Source organism: Melanostigma gelatinosum (assembly GCF_949748355.1).
Source record: "Melanostigma gelatinosum genome assembly, chromosome: 14".
NCBI lineage: Eukaryota > Metazoa > Chordata > Actinopteri > Perciformes > Zoarcidae > Melanostigma > Melanostigma gelatinosum.
This window is the reverse complement of record NC_136647.1, coordinates 6398142-6418846: the sequence shown is the minus strand read 5'-3', so window position 1 is coordinate 6418846 and position 20705 is coordinate 6398142. Positions and strand designations below refer to the sequence as shown.

Below are 20705 nucleotides of genomic sequence, written 5' to 3'. Positions count from 1 at the left end.
TTTCGTCAATAAGCCACTCTTTAACATAGCTGCATTAAATCACACCCTCTTATAGTGCATCCAGTATCCTGATGGTCACACAGTATCGTAACAGAACCCTGCAATGAACCGTTCCTGTCCTTGTATGTGCATCTTTATACGTCAATGTCTGGTCTCTACATACATGTCCAACCGACACTGACATTGCCACTGTGTCCAGCAGCTGGAGACAGAGGGCAGAGACAGCCCAACAACATCCCAGAAAAAAAATGATCTAAATGCTGTCATTCAAACTCGTCACATACTGACTGTGAGTCAAAACCTTTGGCTTCACTTTCAAACGCACTGGGTAGCCCAACGCGTCAAGTATGTAAATGAAGTAGAATGTAAAACAACATTACAATACAATGGAAATCGTGTAACTTCAAAATAACTCCATGACACTTTGAGACACGGACACCAGTCTCAAACAACGGTGTCCTGTGTTTGTTTTACTCATCCACCTCCCAACCAACAACAATCCCTAAAATGAATGAAAACCACGTGAACCTATGCAAAACTAAAAACCAAGGATTCATTTATTATTTTTTTTTTCTTCCGACAGCTCAGATCCGAATCATCAAAACAGGCCAGTGGAGTAACATACTGTGCCCAGGTGACGGTGGGTTCAGGGAAGCCGTCCGCGTCGCAGGCCAGCAAAGCGGAGCGATCGCTGTCTGCAGTAGCGTTGACCTCCGACAGCCTGGCGCGGATGGTGGGGAGCACTGAAAGAGAGATGGCGAAAATAGAAAGGTAATGAGGACATGCCGCAAGTGTCCTGAGGCGGTGCTCTGAAGAGGCTCCATCTGGACATACAGCATACATTTCAACTAATGGCATTCAATTGTGTTTTTCAACTCAATGTGACCATTGATGGGGTTTTTTTTGGGGGGGGGGGGGGGGTGAAAGAGATTCAGACAGCGCTTACCGTTAACAACGACCTCGATCATCTTGAAATCTATTTCTCCCCTGGCCATGATACGGGCCTCACAGTTGTACATGCCCTCGTCTATCTTCTTGATGCCGCGGATCTGCAGGTGGCCATTACCCATGATCGTGAATCGCACTGAAACAGAAACGGCAAAGAGAACAGTCATTTATCACATGCAGTTATGCAGATTACATTCACACAAAAAATAACCAATGTGCCCAGTATGGATATGTATGTGTAAATATTGTTGTTGCATCTTGAAAGAATACGTCAATCTCCATGGAAATTATGTATGTGAGTTAAGAGATGAACTGGAGCACCATGTGTGCATGCCATCGTTTAAGTTCATGAATTATGTTAATTTCCTTCAATCTTGAAAATCTGACTGTGTACATTGATTCAAGTAAAGGTTTAACAGGGACATAAAACTGAAATGCTTCACTTAGAAACTCAGCCGGGAAGTTGGAGCCAGATTTAAAAAAAAAAAAAGTCCCAATTATCCCCGGTAATCAAGCAAGTGGTTGGAAGAACACAGAGAGCCCTGCGTGACACCCCGAGCCGAGTCATTTTTGTTGTTTGTTCTTTATGTGGCCCAATTTAGAGAACTAAAGCACTTCTCCACAATTGGTGACCGGCCGGTGTGCACTTTGTGCCAGTTCCAACTCCACTTTTGTCCCCATTCTGGAGCTCTCTGCCAGTCATGGAGGACAACTTCCTACATTCACCGAAATATTAATATGCAGTTATGAGTTAGGCTTACATTACTTCGGCATTTCAATTTTATGTAACTTTTCACTTCTGCGCCACTCCGCTAGATATATTTAACAGCTACAGTGTCTTAGCATTTCACATGTACAATATTTGATCAGCTTATAAAATGACACATCATATGTCATATATTTAACGAATAGTAGTCGTTGAAAATAGCTCCAACTTGCTAACGGCAACATTTAAATGCTGCTTATCCTTTATGTTAAAGCGTCAGTAATAATACGGGCACATTTTGCATTATGAGTACTTTTACTCCTGATTACATTTGTATGGGACATGCAGCTGCTAATACTTTTGAATTGTTTTTTTTTTACGTTTACAAAAACATCTTTCACTGATTTCCACAATATTGGTCTGTTTCTTTGTCTGCATGCATTGCCTGAACTGAAGTTCAGCCAATATATTCCAAGTCAACACATTTCTGAGGGCGAAGTGTGGTATTTAAACAGAAACATATGCTCTACATTTCATCGACCAGCTCTCAACTCGTGTTACGTTGACACACACATGACAATGCAGTTCTGATGGGAGGTTTAACAATGCACAACATGCAGCGTATGGTTAGGTCAACATGCTGTGAGGAAGATTACATCAGCAGTTTTCAGTCTTGGTTACAATTAGTGGTTTTTCCAGTGAAAAACACATTCCTTCACCAGACTCCAAGAATAAAGGCGGGCTAAGCACAACACTGTGGTGACTCCAGGCTCTCCAGCGGTCACCAAGGGAGGGGTTACTCTCAGGTTAAAATAGGCCCAGTCCAAGCGTAAAAAATGATTCATCTCCACCTCAGTCCTTACACAGCAGATTGTCATTTTAGTTGAACTCTCTGAGGTCAATGTTCTCTGCTGGCTGAAGTTGAAATCCTTCACAAAAACTACAATGTTCATCCATCACAATATGAACAGCGGTTACAATAGTTTCCAATGTTGAGTCACGGCAGCGAAAATATTTAGAAATGTATCAGAATGTCCACAGAATCCACTCCCCGCAGCACCATTCACTTCTACAGTGTTCATTGTTATGTTCAGTGTTTCTCTCCAACAGATGCCGTGGTTCGGTTACACACCTCACAGCTCCAAAGCGTGTTTCATGGCGGAGCAACAACTGTGTAGAACAAAGGGATCAACTGTGGAGAGAAGGATTATAATGCTTTGGACATGTGGTGCTTTTTGTTTTGTTTCGTCTTTCACCGCTGTGACTGCAACTCGCCATTTGGAACACTTGACAAGGGCTGTAAATTCCAGCTGATTCCAGCTTCCGTCCACTGTCAGGCAGCAAAGATACAAAGTCCTTTCTAGCCTGAAGGCACTGAGTATTTCATATACTCAAAAAAGATGTTCCTTTAATAGTACGGTTACATGAATGAGCAAATTTGGCAATCCTACAATGAGGACAGGGCTGCACGAACTGTCCAAAACCCGTCTGCCATGTCTCTGCTCCTAAATCCTAATTTCCATTTCATCATGTGTTCAACTAATAAGATTGAGTCAGGGGAAAACTGGTGAAAAACTTTTGTTAAACTTGCTGACCTGCATAACTTGGTAGGTCTAGAATGCATTGTCTTATATTGTTACAGACAGCAGTTGTAGACATAAATGGTATTGCTAGTTCTTCTCTTACCCTTCTACTTTTCCCTTTGTTCTTCTGTTTTTCTGATTATTTCCGCCTGCAGAGTACTTCTCCCTCTATTTGGACAATTTAAAATCCAATCTGCCGTCATATATCCTTTCTACTGGCAATAACCACTTCATGCTGGGCTAAACAAATGTAATTTCCACGTTCATGCATCATCCGTGAGGTCTAAAACTTCCCCGCTGAAAATGCTCATATTTGCTCATAGATGAGGGGCAGCAGGAGAAGGAGCTGAGGAAGAGTGTGGCAAATTGATTGGAAAAGGCAAATTGGCGAACGGCATTGGTAGGAAGGTGAGGTGATTGCTCAGGGAGTCAGGTGGATGAGAAGGAATGGCAGGTTGGAGGTGAGAAAGTAGCTCAAGCATTGGACCATTTGTGTTTGGGCTGGCTCACCATCTTTGGCAACCTGGATCCTGGAGCCCTTATGCTTCCAAATGATGGCGGGTGGCGGCGAGCTGACCACATCGCAGACTATCTCAGCATCGTCGCCTTCATTGAACTCCTGTGGGCTGGGAGCACTCTGGAAGGTGATCTTTCCTGTAGAGACATTTGTGAGGGACAGACCGACACTTTTAAAAAGGTGAAAACTTTCATGTGTCATATTAAGATTGCTTTAAAATAAAATCGTGGCACCTAATGGTTGCTTCTACTTCTCTTATTAATGAATAGTTTGGCTATTTAACCTGGAAGACTTGTTGTCTTGAATGACCAAGTATAACTTCATCTTTTGTTTACATTTGGCTTGGATGCCAACAATCCGGGGTGAATAAATGTTAAATGACATTTCTTTAAAACTAAGGTACACAGCATATATAAGAAGTCTCCTGTAAACTCCTTTCATATTGTACTAAAAAGTTTTGCTAAAAAGGAACTTTAACTGGAAAACAATACGTTGCCAGTGAATATAATCCATTGAACATATCTGACAAGCAATTAGTAAAACATAAAGCTATTTTCCAGGAGACAGTGAGGTTTACAGTAATTGCTGTTTTTGTACTGCACAGAGGGAGCAGGTTGTTTCCAGTCTTGTCCTTCAGTGTCAATGGTCTAATACAAAAAAAGGTTTTCTCACAATCTAAATTAAAAACACATGATGCAGGAGGCATTATATTTCAAAAATGTACTGCTGCAAATTAGTATAAAACAGATGGGACTTACGGAAGATCTTCACTTGGACCGTGGCCTGGGCTTCCTTGTCCCCGTTCCTTGCCACACACTTGTAGATGCCGGCACTGTCCACGTTGGAGTGGTATATGGTGAGGGTCGACGTGGTTTCATCGCTGCGGCTCACAAAGATGTCAGGCCTGTTGGGGAGGATCTTCTCCCCGCTGGGGGTGTACCAGTCTATGTCTTTAGCGTCTCCAAGCACTGAAACACAAGTAAATGAGAGTGAGGCAAGAAGTACACAGCTACCAAATAAAGTGGGTATCTGTTTTTGCAGTTTTGCATAAGCTTAGCCTCCTTTTTTGTTAGATATTTTGCTCGGTTGCTATACTGTGAGAAAAAAACAACAAACTTAAAATGAAAGCTGAAACAGGAATAGTCATGATAACTTCTATGAGTCACAAACGCTGATGAATCAAGAATTATTTTGTGTGATGATGGCTTGAACACATTATTGTTTGAAATCAAAACCCGTCTCATCTTTTCAAGACCAGACTAAATATGCTCACTAAAACATGAAAAAGACTGGCATGAATTATTTCTATTTGCTCGGTCGAACAGAGGATTATTCAGCGGCAGGCCGCTTTTGGTAAAAGAAAAATCAAATCATGATCATTTTTTTGAAAAGGGCATTATTTGATTCCCTGAAACATATTGTCAACACTTCATGCATGTTGACATCCTTTTCAATGGGAGGATTGCATTTCAAGCTGAAGCCACACTCTTTTCATAGAGCAATACAGAACTATTTGGTTGTGTAATACTTTCTATAACGCCTACAGTGCATTGTGATACGTTATAATCTGCTTATAGCCCTATATAAGAACAGTTAAAAACATTCATACATATTCATAATTCTTAACAATAATCCCAACACATTATAAAGCATTTTATGATGACGTATAACGTCAAGTATCATAATTCTACAGAATGGATGGTCACTCAATGATATATTTTGGCAAGAATCATCGTGCATTATGATTGTCATAGTTGTAATATCTTCACATAATGAAATTGAATCACTGTAATAATGCATTATCATGTGCATGATATTTTTGTCACTTTACTTAAAACAAACAACAAACACTTCGGAGTAATTTATAATGACATTATAATGCATTGTAACAGTGATAATACATCAGAAATAGAAAATAATCTGTTACAACAAGAAATTACAATGGAATATGATCCTTGCAACACAAAAATGTCAGTCAGTGACAAGCAATTGCGAAGTGATATGATACTTGACCTTATAGGTCATTATATAGTTCTTCATTCTGCGTTAGTATTGTAGGTATTTATGAGTGCTAAGAACTAGAATTATACAGTGTTGTAGGCAAATAGTAATGTATTATACGTATGTTTATTATGCATTATATACGTGGGCAATGTATATAAGACCACTGCAACAGGTCTTCTAGCGGGAGTCATTCATTTTTAAATGGTCAGTTCACCCAAACTAAAGAATCTTACTTTTATTGGTTGATAAGACCAAGTCTACCTGAATGGCTACATACTGTTTGCTTTTGTAATTTGGGTGGACTGAACCGTTATTGTGTAGGCTCTGCAGTTTTATAATAACTGTGACCTACTGACTGGCATGATTTTATTCATGTACCGAATAGTCTAAAATGTCAGACAGCTCACCCACCAAATGCAAATACCACCTGTAACTCAGGTCATCTGACAACTGCACATGTACATTCAACCGTCTAAGACCCGTCTCATTATCTCTTCAGACTGCATCTCCTCCTCCTCCTCCTCCTCCTCCTCCTCCTCCTCCTCCTCCAGAAAAGACTGCTCAGTTCATTTATCCTCGTCTTTTTTTTCAGCACCGTCTTGTCTTTTGTCTTGTATTTCTTTAATACGTGACTTCTAATCGGAGTACATCCAAAACGACATCAGTCTCATTGTTCAAACTGACTGAGATCACTTTTATCAGATGATCTAAATTCATACTGCCGGTATTGTAACACGAGGGTAAATCTGCAACAAGCTGTGTTAAATGTTTGAGATCACGCTTACCTTCGCAGAGGAAAAACTTGGACTCTCCTACGCTGATCTCTCCTTGTGGTGGAGTGATTTGCACCTGGATGGCAGCTGGGAAAAGAAAAGACGACAGAGCAGAATATACATTGGTCTCTGGTCGCAGTGAGAGGAATGGTGACACGGGGCCAAAGCGCAATAAGGCAAGGCTCAAAAGCAAATTGCTTTGCCTGCTCAAAAGATCAACCATTTCTCAGGCATGTACCCTCTATGAATGAAACTCCGGGATGAAATGTCGATGGTCACTAGAGTGCAACATCTCCATGTGCAGATGGGTCATGAGTCTAGATTTTTCTACAAGGGCAATGTTGAAATGTCTGGCTGTTGGACAGTTATTCACCTTTCCTGTCTCGACAAATGGAGTGAGCCGCCACCCATATCGATGAGCCAGGTTATGCTGTAATGCTGGGTTTTTCAGTAATCACAAGCCACGCTGGTTTTGTTTTCACCTTGTGGGACTCTGTGTGTGTGTGTGTCTTTCGACAGAACCGTGCAAGAGGTATTCACGAAACTTTACAGGTGTGTAGTTGAGATCAAAACTGAGGCCGGGTTTGAAGACGGGTGTGTGTGTGTTTCTGTTCTAGAGTAACATTCTATCCTGAGGAACTTAATTTCAACTGTACAAGATGCCTCTGCAGTGCCAGAGATGACTGCACTCCGTGGCCTTGTGATTCACTCATAAAAAGCTGTACCTTTTGCTGCCAAGACTTCCAAGGTGCAAGCTGTTATAAACTCTTGTTCCCGTGACTCTTGTGACAATCAATGGTCCGACACCTGACAATGTCAAAGGAAGTGAAAGCATGCAGTGGGCACCTCATGACAGATTGAAACTGGAGAAGAAGAAGGCTCAGTGCAGAAGGCTGGCGAATGCATGGCATATTAAATTGACAATAATTAAGTTCAGAAAAATTAGGTTTTTCAAATTATGCAATTGTAATTAGTATGGGGTAAGATGATCTTCAGTCCTCAGAAGCAATCTTCAATATATTGGGAACACTATCTAAAGATTTATTTTTTTCACTCAGTGTGTATTAGCCACCTGACTGAGTCATTCCAGGGTGTTCTCGTTCTCCTTCAACCCATCTCTGCTTCTCCTGGCAGATGATTAAGAAGGCATAATGCCGTAAATCAAAGAATACCCTTTTCCTCAGACTCTACTGCACGTCATCTCTCAGCATCAGCTAAAGCTGCTGTGACGCAGACAAACACCTGGTGTTTGTTCCTTACTGCGTGCTAACAAATTCAAATTCTTGCATATTCAATGAAAAGTGTTAAAACGCGAAATCATTTTTCAAAGGCTTAATCAGGAAATCATCACTTGCACGTGTGCGTCAGAGTGACAGGACATGGACATTTTTTTTCATATGTGAAACCATTTAATTCAAGTGTCTCTTCAGTGATGTGCAGCATGGGAGTGAAGCACAGGCCGCCGAGCAGAAACACGACCGAGTCGTGATCCGCAGCTTGACAGAGAAACCCCGCTGAGCCTCCAGCATGTCGCCACTTCACACAAATGAGTGAGTCAGTCGCAGCCCAATTCCCAGCAGGACATGCATGGGAATGGTTTGCTAAGACATTTAAAGACAGGTAGCCAGCTATCATCACATCACAGTGAGACGTTGGTGTTTCATGAAGCGTCAATTTTCATAGCCATAGAAACGGGTCCATGACTGAGAAGAGGCGGACACAGCAGTGGCCTTTCGTCGTTACGTTTTTGTTCCTCAGTAATGTGCCTAGGCACCACCGTTACTCTGTGAAGCTGAAACCTGGTGCATTCACAAACGGCACACATGTACACAACAAGCTCTTTGAGTTCAGCGTGCCGCCATTTTCAGTTATGATGGGCAAATCGGAACGCTCGTGGAAGATTCAGTCTGCCGGCTCGTAGAAAAACGTTTTCATTCTGCGAGTACACACAAAGTACGCTCTGAAGCAGAAACGGTCAACCAACTTCACAACCTGCGCTCCTGAGAGAAGACGATACTCAGACATGGCTGCTCGCCAGGAAGACGCGCGCTGACGTTAAGCAGCAGGCAACACATGATGTAAACTACCTGGTCGAGGATAGTCTCACATATTGATTTCAGTAAACTATTCAAGGTGATAATACCATTCCCCCCCCCCCCCCCCCCAAATATGGCTTAGTCAAAAAGTTGTACAAATATTGATGTGCTGCCACATAAATCAACAGTCCTTTGTTCCAGGAAAACCACTACCCACAGTCTGTTTGCTTTTACGGGCTGGAGGTAGATACAAAGAAAACAACATATCCATTCTCTTCCCTCATCCAGTGAGATCACAGATACCATGCTGCAAAACCCGAGCCATGCCTCCTAAGACTGGGACAACTGGCCAGAAATCAACTGATCATATCTGCAACACTAAAGACAACAAAAAGGAGTTCAGGCGGTGTGGGAAAGATAGCTGTTCCCAGAGCCATTTCCTCAGTGCATTGTCTCTAAATGGCCACTTGTGCAGCTTCTCCAGGATGAAGTGGTTGTGGAGTCTCATGCGTCAAGCAAAAGTGTGAGCTTGTGTCTCTGCTGAGAGCATATTGTGAGTTGTAAAATCAAGGTGTAAAAACGAGAGGACGCCAGCTTTAATTACTTTAGAAATCTGAAACAACACTTGTTCTTCGTCAAAATCTTTGTTCTTCATCTGAACAGTGTTTTTTGTTTTCCCCTGTTCAGATGAAGCCTTTCAAATCCTGGATATCTCTCTTGTCAAAAACATTCTCTCTCCAGACAGGGTTATTATTCAGCAATGGGCACATTCATACAAACTAGAGGTTTGATGCCACATTTGAACAAATTCTTAATCATATTCAGTGTTCATTACTTCATAAGAAACTTAATCCCTGCTCTACAGACCAAAAATGACTTCAATAAATGTGTGATATTGCTTGGTGCTCGCCCCAGAAATACAAGACAACACTATGAAGACATGAACGGAGTATTATTTTATTCTTTCTGACTGCCACAGATGGTGTTTATGAAATGCTTTAGTGACAAAGTGACTTGTAAACATATTGAAATAGATTAGAGCTATCCATGAGGAGAGCTTTCGATTTGGACTTTGGAAGACTCATTAAATATCTGTATCTATTATAATATGTATTTCTTTTGAGAGTTGTATGACTTGATGCTATCGAAAAATGGTCAGCAGTTATAGAAATTGTATAAAATGTGTTATATAAATATGATAAAAATATCAGTATCATCCTTTAAAGTTTTCATCAAATCACTGGAACTAACAAAGACCTTACCTAGATTATATAATATACAAAAAGCATAGGAAATTTGGGCGAAAGAGATGTAGATTAACAGAAGGGATAGAAAGAAGCGCTTGGCACGGTGAGGAGAGGGTTCAGGGATAAAGGATGAAGCGGTCTGTGCCCCGACGTGTTCACTCGTGACCCCAATTTAATATCTCTCCACTAAGACTTTCAGTCCTCTCTTAAGTCTCCAGAAGACTTAGAAACAACAATAGAAGGATATCTTTTTTGGGGGCAGATCATTAAATCTAACCAGTTGGGACCATTCACCAAACTCACAATTACAGTAATGGGCCAACCACCAGCACAGTACTTTCACCTTTTTAGATGAAAGCACTTCAGGATCCTGATATTCATTATGTTGGGGGGTTAGTAGTATACATGTATTGCTAGTCTTAACCAAGGGGCTGGCGTATTAAACATGACTGTCAGGATAACTGTCTCTATATATTCAGGGACTTGCTTTAATATACTCACAAATTCATTACTAATTGAAGTAAAAACATTTGCTTTACCAAAGTATGTTAGTTTTAACCAATGTTTGTGTCCCTATGTCCTAGAAGTAACAGACTTTTTCAACCCAAATCTTTTACTCAATCAAACCCAAAAAGTAGCAGGCTTAAGTTAGCGGTGTGCTAATGCTGGAGAACACTGTAACGATACCATGTACAAGCCAGTCAGCGAGGTGCGGACAACAATAAAAACAGCAATTTACTCTGCTCTTGACTAGGGTTGGGTATCGTTTGGGTTTTTTCCGATACCGGTGCTAAAACGATACTTTTAAAACGATACCGGTGCCTAAACGGTGCCTGAACAGATACTTTTTTCTTCAAATTGAACAATATATTAACTGTTAAAGCATACTATAAATAAATACAAAACACTTGGCTTCAAACTACAGCTTCAAACTTTTTAACTATGAACAATATGTTAACTGTTAACAGTATACTTAAATAAATATAAATAAATACAAAACACAGACACACACATGCTGTACACACACTACAGCTTCAAACTTCAGCAATTATTTTGCAGAAATATGAGCATATTTTCCTTCTCTGGCAAAATACGACACGTCTCATGACTTATTTTATTTTACCAGTTGGTGGCGGTAATGCGCCAATTCGTCGGTTGCCAACTGCCAGTTGGTCTCAAAGAAGAAGAAGAAGAAGCTTTCGCGTGCCTGTGTTGTTGTGCTTATGAGCGGCAGCGCTAAGTACCCCGTTGTAATAATACTATGAGTGAGGAGCGGAGGACCGAGTCCTGCTGCCAGGACGGAGTCATCAGAGTAGTGTCAAAAAAGTATTTCAATCGGCGCAGGCACCGAAAGGAGGCACCGAAATCTGCGTTACGTTTCGGACCGGTAGGTACCGGACGTATAGGAACCGGTTCCATACCGGCACCGTTTTTCGGTACCCAACCCTACTCTTGACACACAGTCATGCTAACGAGCTGACTTGGTCACAGTAGATCTATAGCCACAGTGTAGAGACCCCTGGGAAATTGGGGTTATCTGGTTCACACATTGTGCTTGAACTCATTCACTGAAGATTTTGTCTGCACAGCAGCTTTGACTCTGACAAAAATTACAATCTGCCTTTTTCTCCCTGTAGACTTTCAGTGCCATGTCCCTCGTATTCCCAGCTCTTGAGAGGCAAACAACTGTTACTAACCAGAGATGAAAGTTTCCAGCATTTTTTTTTTTCAGGAAAAAAAACAGACGAGTTGTTCTCTGAAACCATCCACAGAGGCAATTAGAGGCCACAGTAACCCAAGACACCACAAGTTATTTCAATACATCCATATGGAAGACGGTATCCCGCAGTGTTTACCTCACAGGTACCGTTTGCTCTTTAATATCCCCTTACAAACCCTGTCTTCTAAAAACTACAGACATAACTCATTTGCAACAGCGAATACCCATCGGATTTTAGAAATACCGAGGTACCAGTTCTAATCCCCTCAGGTGGTAATCTTTCTTTCCTTCAAACTGAAAGCAACATAATAGAAGAACATTTAAACCATACTGTCACTGCTTTGGATTAATAAATGCACCGTACACCTTTCAAATGAATATGAGAGATACAAATAAAAACAATGACACTGCAACCAGTTCATTTATTGTTTTGCCTATAAAGTCTGAACTGAAAGCATTCAGGGCAATAGGATTAAAATGAAATTACACTGGTATTATCCTTTAATTAAAACAGAGAGGTAGGGTCTTTTATAATAGCTCAAGGAAACTGAAGGCATTAAATAACTTACATATACATCCATACATAGGCACACATACACACACCCTGTCTTTGCCTACTTAATAGCTTGCCAGCAGATTGATTTTTCAAGTTATTAATTTGACAAAGTTAGGAGAGAAGTTAGAGGGCAAAGCACATTCAAAGCTACTTTCAAAGTTCAGAAGTGATATTAGCAACGGTGTCTTAATTCACTGATAATCCCTCCACACTCTGAAGCAAATATGCCCGTGGGGTTTTAATAACAATGACCAAAAGCACTGACTGAAGATGTGAGTGTTGGCATTCTGCAGCGAGAGAATTATGGACTTTACAGCCTGGTACCGTTAATAAGCTTTTAGCATCTTAACTGCAGGGTTCTTGAATTCCAAATTATGTAACACCAAAGATATTTATACAGGCCACTTGTCCATCATTACGTCTTTCAACGGAGTTTGTAAAGCGAAATGACAAGAAGCGGTCGGCCCTGCTGGGGAAAACCTGGCGTTTGAGGCAGCTTCATTCCTGTCTTGTGTTGGGAGGTTTGCATGCCTAATTGGGGCCTGGCAGACGTTGGTGACTGGCTTGATTACAAGGAGGCTACAACAGTCAGCTGTTGGTGCTTAACATGCAAGTCATGTCGGAGCAAGCACACACTATGCAGGGCCAGACGGCACCGAGCAGAGCCACACTGGGATGCATACATCGCCAGCACCAACACTTGGAAATCAACGATGTGAGGATTTACTGTACAGCAATCTTTTCTCTGCTGTGCACACTATGTGAATTTGATTGTCGAGTGCTATGGCTTGTGAATCCCTGTTTATCAGAATAAAATGTCAAGGCGTCAGCAATGACGACAGAGACCTGAGCAAGATCACCGGTACACACTAAAATGTTACACTCTCAATGCCTTCCAAAGGCAAACCCATTTTCCCAAAGAAGTCTGAATTTTCTCTTACATCTCTTACAAAATGAGATAGATTCCGCCTTAAATCCTCACAGGCAGTAAGGAGGGACTAATGAATTCATCAGGTATAATGAGACTATTTTCATCCTTGAAATTGAAGCTGTTGCACTTTATGTGAATGTTGGATTGCATTTTTGCCATTATTTGACAATTTGGAGGGGAAGACAGGTGTGGGGCGGGGAATTCTGGACAAACAAGCACAAACAGACAGATTCTGTAGATGACATGTGACACAGTTCCCAGACCGGCGAGAGATTATGTTTGCAACCCTTTCTCAGATAACTGCAAGCGCTGCAGAAATATTGGGTTGTCTTATAGATCTAGACTTAAGGTGGGATATAGCTGGATCTCTACATCTCTAAATAATCACGATCACAGATAAGAAAAAAAACATCAAAGACTTCAAATAATATGCGACAGAACTAGTTATTCTCATCTAATGTCTTCTAATGTGTGAGGTCTTTCTTGGAGTCGTGACTCTCTCCCATTTACAGTGGCTTCTTTTTAAAACCTGAAACAGCATTCAAGCAGATTGCTTCACCTTCTAAATGGCTTAACAGCTTTTGCATTAAATTGTGCATGTTTTGTGCGAGGTGTCGGTACAAACTGTCCTCTGCGCTGAAGTGAGCCATAGATTTGGCGAAGCTGACACCATAGAGCAGATGGGTGTGATGGGGAATACAAAAAAAAGAATGCATCATACGTCAACTGGCTTGACACAATATCTCTTGACGACATAGAATTAAAGAAAAAAGTGTCAGACTTGACCTCACATGAACACATCGAGCCCCTCTGCAAAGCCTTCCTCTACCGCCCCAAAGCTGCGTCGAACAAGCTTTCACTGCCTGATAGCACATCCAGAAGAACGCATCAATGGACTGGATGGACCCACAGCCAAGCTCTCCCGCTAACCCTTCTCTAATCCACGCGAACTTGAAGGAGCTTCGCCACAAACTTCAAAAGGATTTCTGGCAGGCATTTCCAAAACATTCAGTACATCATTTACAGCACTGCATGGACACCACCACTGGTGTCTGTATACTGGCTCCCTATCCACACTGCAGCTTTCTAAACCCATTCTCTGACATGCCAATCAAATACACTGTTCCCAGCAATGGTATGGCCTCAGAGAAGACCTGTTGCAACCGTTGTAGGGTATGTGAATGGAAATACAACAAACATGCTAACTCCTGTTCTACTCTGAGGGGGCATTACATGTAAATATGTAATCTTGGGAAAAGAAAAGTGCGTGTTGGTATGTATGTAACATGCAAGTCTGACAGCAGAAATCCCTTACACCATATAACACAAGCACGTAATCGCCATGAGGTCATACATAGGTTTCTGAAGAGCCAAAGTGAAGCTCAAAGTGGGCAGCTCCAGACATCGCCATCCTAGATCGAGGCTCAAAGTGAAAAGTGATGCCGGCAGCACGGAGGTCATCCGGAGGCCTCCCCTCATCCAACCCTCACGCATTGGCCAACAGGATGCCCTCCGGACAATTAACAACACGCCATATAATTTGCAACAACACCACAACCACGGCCGAGAGGTTAAGTTCAGTGACTCTTATTAGCCAGGGTGACACCTAGCTGCCAGCTAGCAGCTGTGACAGCACCCATCTGTCACTTGTAGTGGTCACGCCCTTAATTATGCAAAACTTTAAGCTTTAGTATCATTGGAACAAGTGTGCAATACAATAATTCAACCCCGTACAGTTGTTATGAACGGGGATATTAGCTATAGAGACCAAAAGCTTCTTTTGTACCTGGCTCTCAGAGGTTGCCACTTGAGATATCCTCAAATTTTACAGGGGAGTGTTGCATATTTCGAAAGAGGAGAGATGTCGGATGTGAATGCAACAGTGTGGAAGACTTTACTCACAGCTGGATCTGTTGAAGATCAACAAAAACGACTTTCTTTGTTCCAAGTAAAGATGCTTTTGGCGATATGGGCCATGGAGATGTTTGCCTTCTCTCCAATTTAATCGGACTATGGCACTCGGCTTGTGGTGTTCAAAGCGCCGAAAAGCATACATTCCAAAAACTCAACAACTTCTCCTTTCAGAAAACATGACCTGGTTTATAAGGAAAATGTATTTGCAGGGGAACAGCGAATAGCTGTTAGCTTCCTAACAAAACTAACTGAGAATAATTCATTTCCAATTTGTGTGTTTAAGATAAATTAGCCTTTCAGAAGCGCGTTCAAAACTGTCTCCACCACTTATCATTAACCTGCTGTACTTTGAGACACTGCACAAAGCACTAAGCAGTCGGTTGCATGTGCTGTGTGTGGGTGTCAGGACTTAATCAAATTGACATGGACGTGTCAGCCACTAAGCCACTTCTCTTCACATCTTTCAGTCATTCACCACCGGAGCTTTGTCAGGATTACAGTTGTTACCATCATTCACCCAACCCGCCACCACTCCAAGCGCATTACAAGTGGAGAGGAGTGAATCCGGGAGAAGACAAACGCACTGTTAAGTGCTTTTTTCCCCCCAAGAACTTACAGTGTAAAAAGTTTGAGACAGACTATGGTGTGAAATGGGCTACTTCGTACAGCCTCATATTTATCTCCACTTAATAAAAATAAATGAGCTGTCTCACCTGATCCCCTCCAAATAAACAAATTCTTGACACATTTCCAATAGCTGCTCCTCTCCTGTCATTAATATGTGGATATTTAACACAGGCCAAACTGTGAAATGTCCCTTTTTGTCACAGATTAATTGGAGCGTTCTCATTCTGACAGCACCTAATTACTAAACCTGGAGAGAATGCTAAAAGAAGGCTAAAAGGCTGAAAACAGCAGCAGCAGCAGCAGCAGAAGAAAAATAAAAACACCTACGAGAAGAAATCTGGCTGTGAATAAAGTACATGTGAAACCAGTCATTGTAAAGGGCGGAATGACTGAAGATTATAAAACACAAGGCAGAGATCTAAAGTGCTGCCAGCAGTTCATGAAGCTGCAGCTGAGAAGCAAGACAGTGTTTAGAAAAATCCGTGGCACTCTGCCCAGTAAATTTAGAGAAATTGTGTCTTGTTGTTGGTACAACAGGAAAGCTCTTAGAGGCCAAATGACATAACTATTGTGTATAAGTGAACATTTTATCATGTTGTTAGAGGAAAAAAAGGACAGAAGTTCACTAGTTTCATTTGGGTTCATCCTCTAAGGACCACGAATAACCACATCGAATTTCATGGAAATCCTTTTGTCCAGTTTTAAAATATTGGTTGGATGGAAATGTTGATCGCATGTTGGTGCTAGTAGAAAAAGGAGGTCAAATAAATTAGGAATCATCCTCCGGGAACCGAGAAAAACCTTTCAAAATTCTATTATAATCTGGCTCATTTTGGTTGAGTGTCTTGCTCTGGACCAAGATGTTGGACAGACAGACTGACTGGCATTAGCTTGATGAAGCTGTTTAGCTCCCAGTGCAAAAAGCAAGTTGTTGTTGCACCCTGCACGATATGCTGTTGATGATTAAAATTCAAACAAGACACTCTTAAAAAGTGAGCTCTGCAAGCCTTTCATTCATTTCCTTTATTTTACAAACCCCACCCATTGCACTTCTCAGTTAAAGCAGATCATGAAAAGTATTTCCGAGTAATTTTATGAAGCAGGTCTGACCTGAAAATGCCTTAGCTCCTACCAATTAACTTCCTGCGGGGCCAGTCTGTCACGGGGTCAGATCCCCTGGTGCATTATAATTAACAGCAATACAGCTGAGGCCAAGCTATAATTTAAAGAAAGAAAATGTAGTATATTTTAGATGAACTGACAGCTGATATTTTCTTAGCCAAAACAATGATCATCAATGGCATTATAAAAAAAGTGAGACCAATTTTGTTACTTATAGTGATACTTCCGCATTCAGGTGTTAGTTTTGTGTACACTTACAGATTATTGATATTGACCTCAAAACTGATTAATTCATTCAAACTAATTTATCCAAAGATATGTATGCAGTCGGTCTGCACGAGTGTTAGGGTTAAACAAATACAAATTGAGAGACTTAACTCAACTCAGCCATGATGCGGATAAAACCAAATTTGACTGTGGCGACTGCTGGCAACTCCCTATGTCTTCTTTCACAAAATGGAAAACAATGTTTCCAGATGCTTTACACATGGTTGTCAAGCAAGGTGTTGGAGACATCTCCACACAACAAACAAAAAAAAATGGGAGATATTTATCACGAGACACAATCTTACGAAGCAGCTGTACCAAACTGGATAGAAATCACCCAATCCGAGGCAAAGCACTTCAACTTCAGGGACAGCAAAGTGCTGCTGAAGTGAGAAACACTTAATGCTGTTATTTGTGAATTGGGTACTTGAAAAGGGTCAAAGCAACAGCAATGGACAAGTGTTATAGAATAACAGCAGTGTATTTTTACCTTTTTTTCTGATGGCCATCATGTCTGTGAAAAGTCTAACCCGAACATTCTTCAAATTCGCAACAGCCAGGAGCTAGTCATTGTTTAACTCTAGCTTTTTTTAACCGTTTAATGTTAAAATCCCAAAGATGTCACCATTGGTATCTGTATGGGAGCGGCTGGTAACAAAAAGTGTGTTTCAATAATAAAGGTCCCAAGTACACAAGTTATATCATGTGCAGAAGAGGAAGACTCCACTAGTAGCAATGATACCGCCGCTTGGCACTGACCAAGTGGTGGTATTTCATGGCTTTGGAGTAAGAACGTGCTGATTTTATGGAAACTTGTATTAAACGTGACCAACATGAGTTCATTCTTTTTTTGGTATTTTGCCCAAAACTCATACTACGATGACTGTTTAAGTTTGACTTTCAAGAAGCAAACTTAAGTTTGTAAAATTCACAGTTAAATGGAGACTACTGAGGGCCTGAGAGAGTCTCCAATACCCTTTCACATCCAAGTTTGGCTTTGGTTCTTGTATACGTCTTTGTATGCTCAAAGGACTTTGACAGTGAAATTGCCAGTCTGCACCCTAATTAACTAATGAGGCCAAAGGGGCCAAATCACTGCCCCATCCTCTTTTCTTTGTTTGACCCTGAGGTGGCCCTGCATCTCACATAACTGATAATCACTGCAGAGCTACAGAACCCTCCCGAGCATACTAATGGTTAAGAAACGAATATACCACGCACAGCGGCAGTCAGTTTAGATCATCTGAACCAAGGTCTTGTTTCTCTTTTCACAAACATATTTCTACACCTCAGAGGAAACACAATCAGCACGTGCACTGAGATTTCATCCCCTCTGATCACATTCTATTTAGCTTTTAACTCATCATTTTCCTCGCTCTGCTTACAGTGGATCTGCTGTTTGCACCAATGGACTAACTTTGGACAAACCTTAAGGCAATGCAGCGATAGGAAACAGTACTGTATGTGAAGCTTCTGCTTTCATCTGCTATTGTGTAAGCTGTTTCCACCGTAGAGGGCTCCAGGGTTGTGCTTCTTCATTTTAAGGTTAATTTTTGCCTTGGATACAATGTTCCAGGCCTGTAATAAATAACACAGAGATATATAAGCGGGCTGGGCTTGGGATGCAGTCCATAAGCTTGGGTTACCCACCTTATATGTTGCAATGTTGTAATTTATAGAATCGTCTCGTATTCTTTTGTTATCATTGCCATCCACTGTTTAAATCATACTCATAACACTTCAACTGGGGCTGCAGAACAGTTGGCCGCTTCTTTACCCAAGTTATAATACAGCCTTGCTCATAAATGACAAATCAATATTATGGATCTAGCATTTGCTTTCACTACATTGGATTTTGATGTGAATTCCTTAAAGCTGCATTCATTGATTGCTTGACTGTGGGGGCAGAAAAGCCTCTCAAGAGGAAATCAAACAGAGTTGTACAAAATCTTGTGTCCAACTGACACATATTCCCAATATTTACTCTCTGTTTTTGGTCTGCACAAGCAAAAGAAGTGAGCTAAAAGAGGGTCAAATTCTCGTGAGGCGAACTGCAGACCTACAGTAGGTGCCTCAGTGAGCTTACTAGTAACCCTTACCATATTGCATATCGTCAATTAATACTTTGTCAAGAAATACATATCAATTAGCGGCGCTGTAATAGCATAACATTCCATATGATAACCTTCGTGTCCTCCATATAATCGGTAATACATGATGATCCAAAACAGATTTCATTTCAAACTCCTGACCGGCTCACATGAAGCTTTCCTAAAGTGTCTGAGGAGCTGCCGTTGTGTTATCCTTCATGGACCAGCAGCCTCATCTGAATTGTTGACAGTGGCTAAATGACCCGAGAGGCATTTTTGGCAGAGTGGTTTAGATAAACGTCCTGAAATGCAGTCAGTCAGGGCTTCGCCTCCAATCACCTCAGTGAGCCCCATCGCTCTCGGGTCTATCGGTTAACGCCAAATGTTTTTTCAAAATAATATTCTGCAGCTGCGATCACTTGTACGTTTGCGCATGAAGTGGACAGATGATGTACAACTCTGTATTCAATTTCTGAACAGCAATCTCAAAACTAGATACGGGGGACAGGCCATTATGAAACCCATTCAAGTGGATCTGTCATAACCACAAATTGGAGAATCCAAGATTTTGGTTTCTAAGATAAATCTTTGTGCAAAAAAACAGCTGAACTTAAATGAACCTAGGCAACACCAAGGTAGTGACCGGTACAAAACCTACTCAAAACCACAAAATCTGTTCTGTCCCTCTGCCAGAGGAGGACAGCATATGCCACAGATCATGAAAGGTGGAAGGGGAGGAAATTAATCTATATGATAGTGTGGTTTTCAGAGAGGGGGAGCTGACCTGAACTCTATTAGATATTTTTCCATTACCATCCACACATTGATGAAGTGACTTCTGTTATTGGGGTCATCCCTTTTGGGGTGATGACTTTTTTAAAATTTTCTATCTTTGCTGCCTGATGATGGACCATGCGGGGCAAGAGACATTGGTGTGGGGGGATGATTGGGTCAGTATTAATGGTGCCATAATGGGGAGAAACACAGGGTCAACACATTTTATTTGATAAAATTGTAGTTGCTTTGTGTAAAAGCTTGCTTTTCATTGATAACAACTTGGATTTGGACATATACTACAAAACCTCACAAATGTGGGTGTCTTACTTATAGTTACTACCAGGCACTTTTACTTTGTGTTGATTTTAACGGCCCCTGTGTCGTGTTTCTCAGCTCCATAATCCCTGAAGAAATCCTCTCATTTTACTGCAGCAGGGTCTGACAGTCTGCCCTGTGCAGTCCTGGTTCTCTCTTCCCCTCCTGCGGGACCAGCAATACGGCCTGGAACTCCAGCAGCAGGGTGTCGGCGTTGGCTCCCAGCAAGGACGGTTGGAGGAGCGAGGTGAAGCTCTGCTCTAAGCCAACAGTATATCGCTCACTGAATCAAACTGAGCCAGTGGTAATGATTGAATATAGCAGGATCAATGAACAGACGGCAACCTTAAATCCAATTGAATCTTTTGCAATGGCTTTACAGCCTCCGGCCAGTGCTGTGCTTATTCCTCACACCATCCCTCACAGGACCAGAGACACTCCCCTTCTCTCGGTAAGCACTTTCAGTGTCATCCCCACACCGGCGTAAACGCAGACCAAAGAGACACTCGTTCACATAACAGATATTAAGAAACACAAAGACGTTTCAACCCCATACACTCTATTGATGCATC

General features: G+C 41.5%; 1 protein-coding gene across 3 annotated transcripts in view; it reads right to left on the bottom strand.

Annotated features, from left to right (window-relative positions):
- ncam1a (neural cell adhesion molecule 1a) overlaps positions 1 to 20705 on the bottom strand; it is a 221098-nt gene that overhangs the window by 63551 nt on the left and 136842 nt on the right. For all 3 annotated transcript variants that reach the window (XM_079282885.1, XM_079282886.1, XM_079282887.1), the window contains exons 2-6: positions 6544 to 6618; positions 4513 to 4722; positions 3748 to 3891; positions 947 to 1084; positions 626 to 743 (exon numbers count right to left, since the gene is read on the bottom strand). In XM_079282885.1, coding sequence (XP_079139011.1) covers positions 626 to 743; positions 947 to 1084; positions 3748 to 3891; positions 4513 to 4722; positions 6544 to 6618 — 685 coding nt within the window. The remainder of the gene's footprint in view (positions 1 to 625; positions 744 to 946; positions 1085 to 3747; positions 3892 to 4512; positions 4723 to 6543; positions 6619 to 20705) is intronic.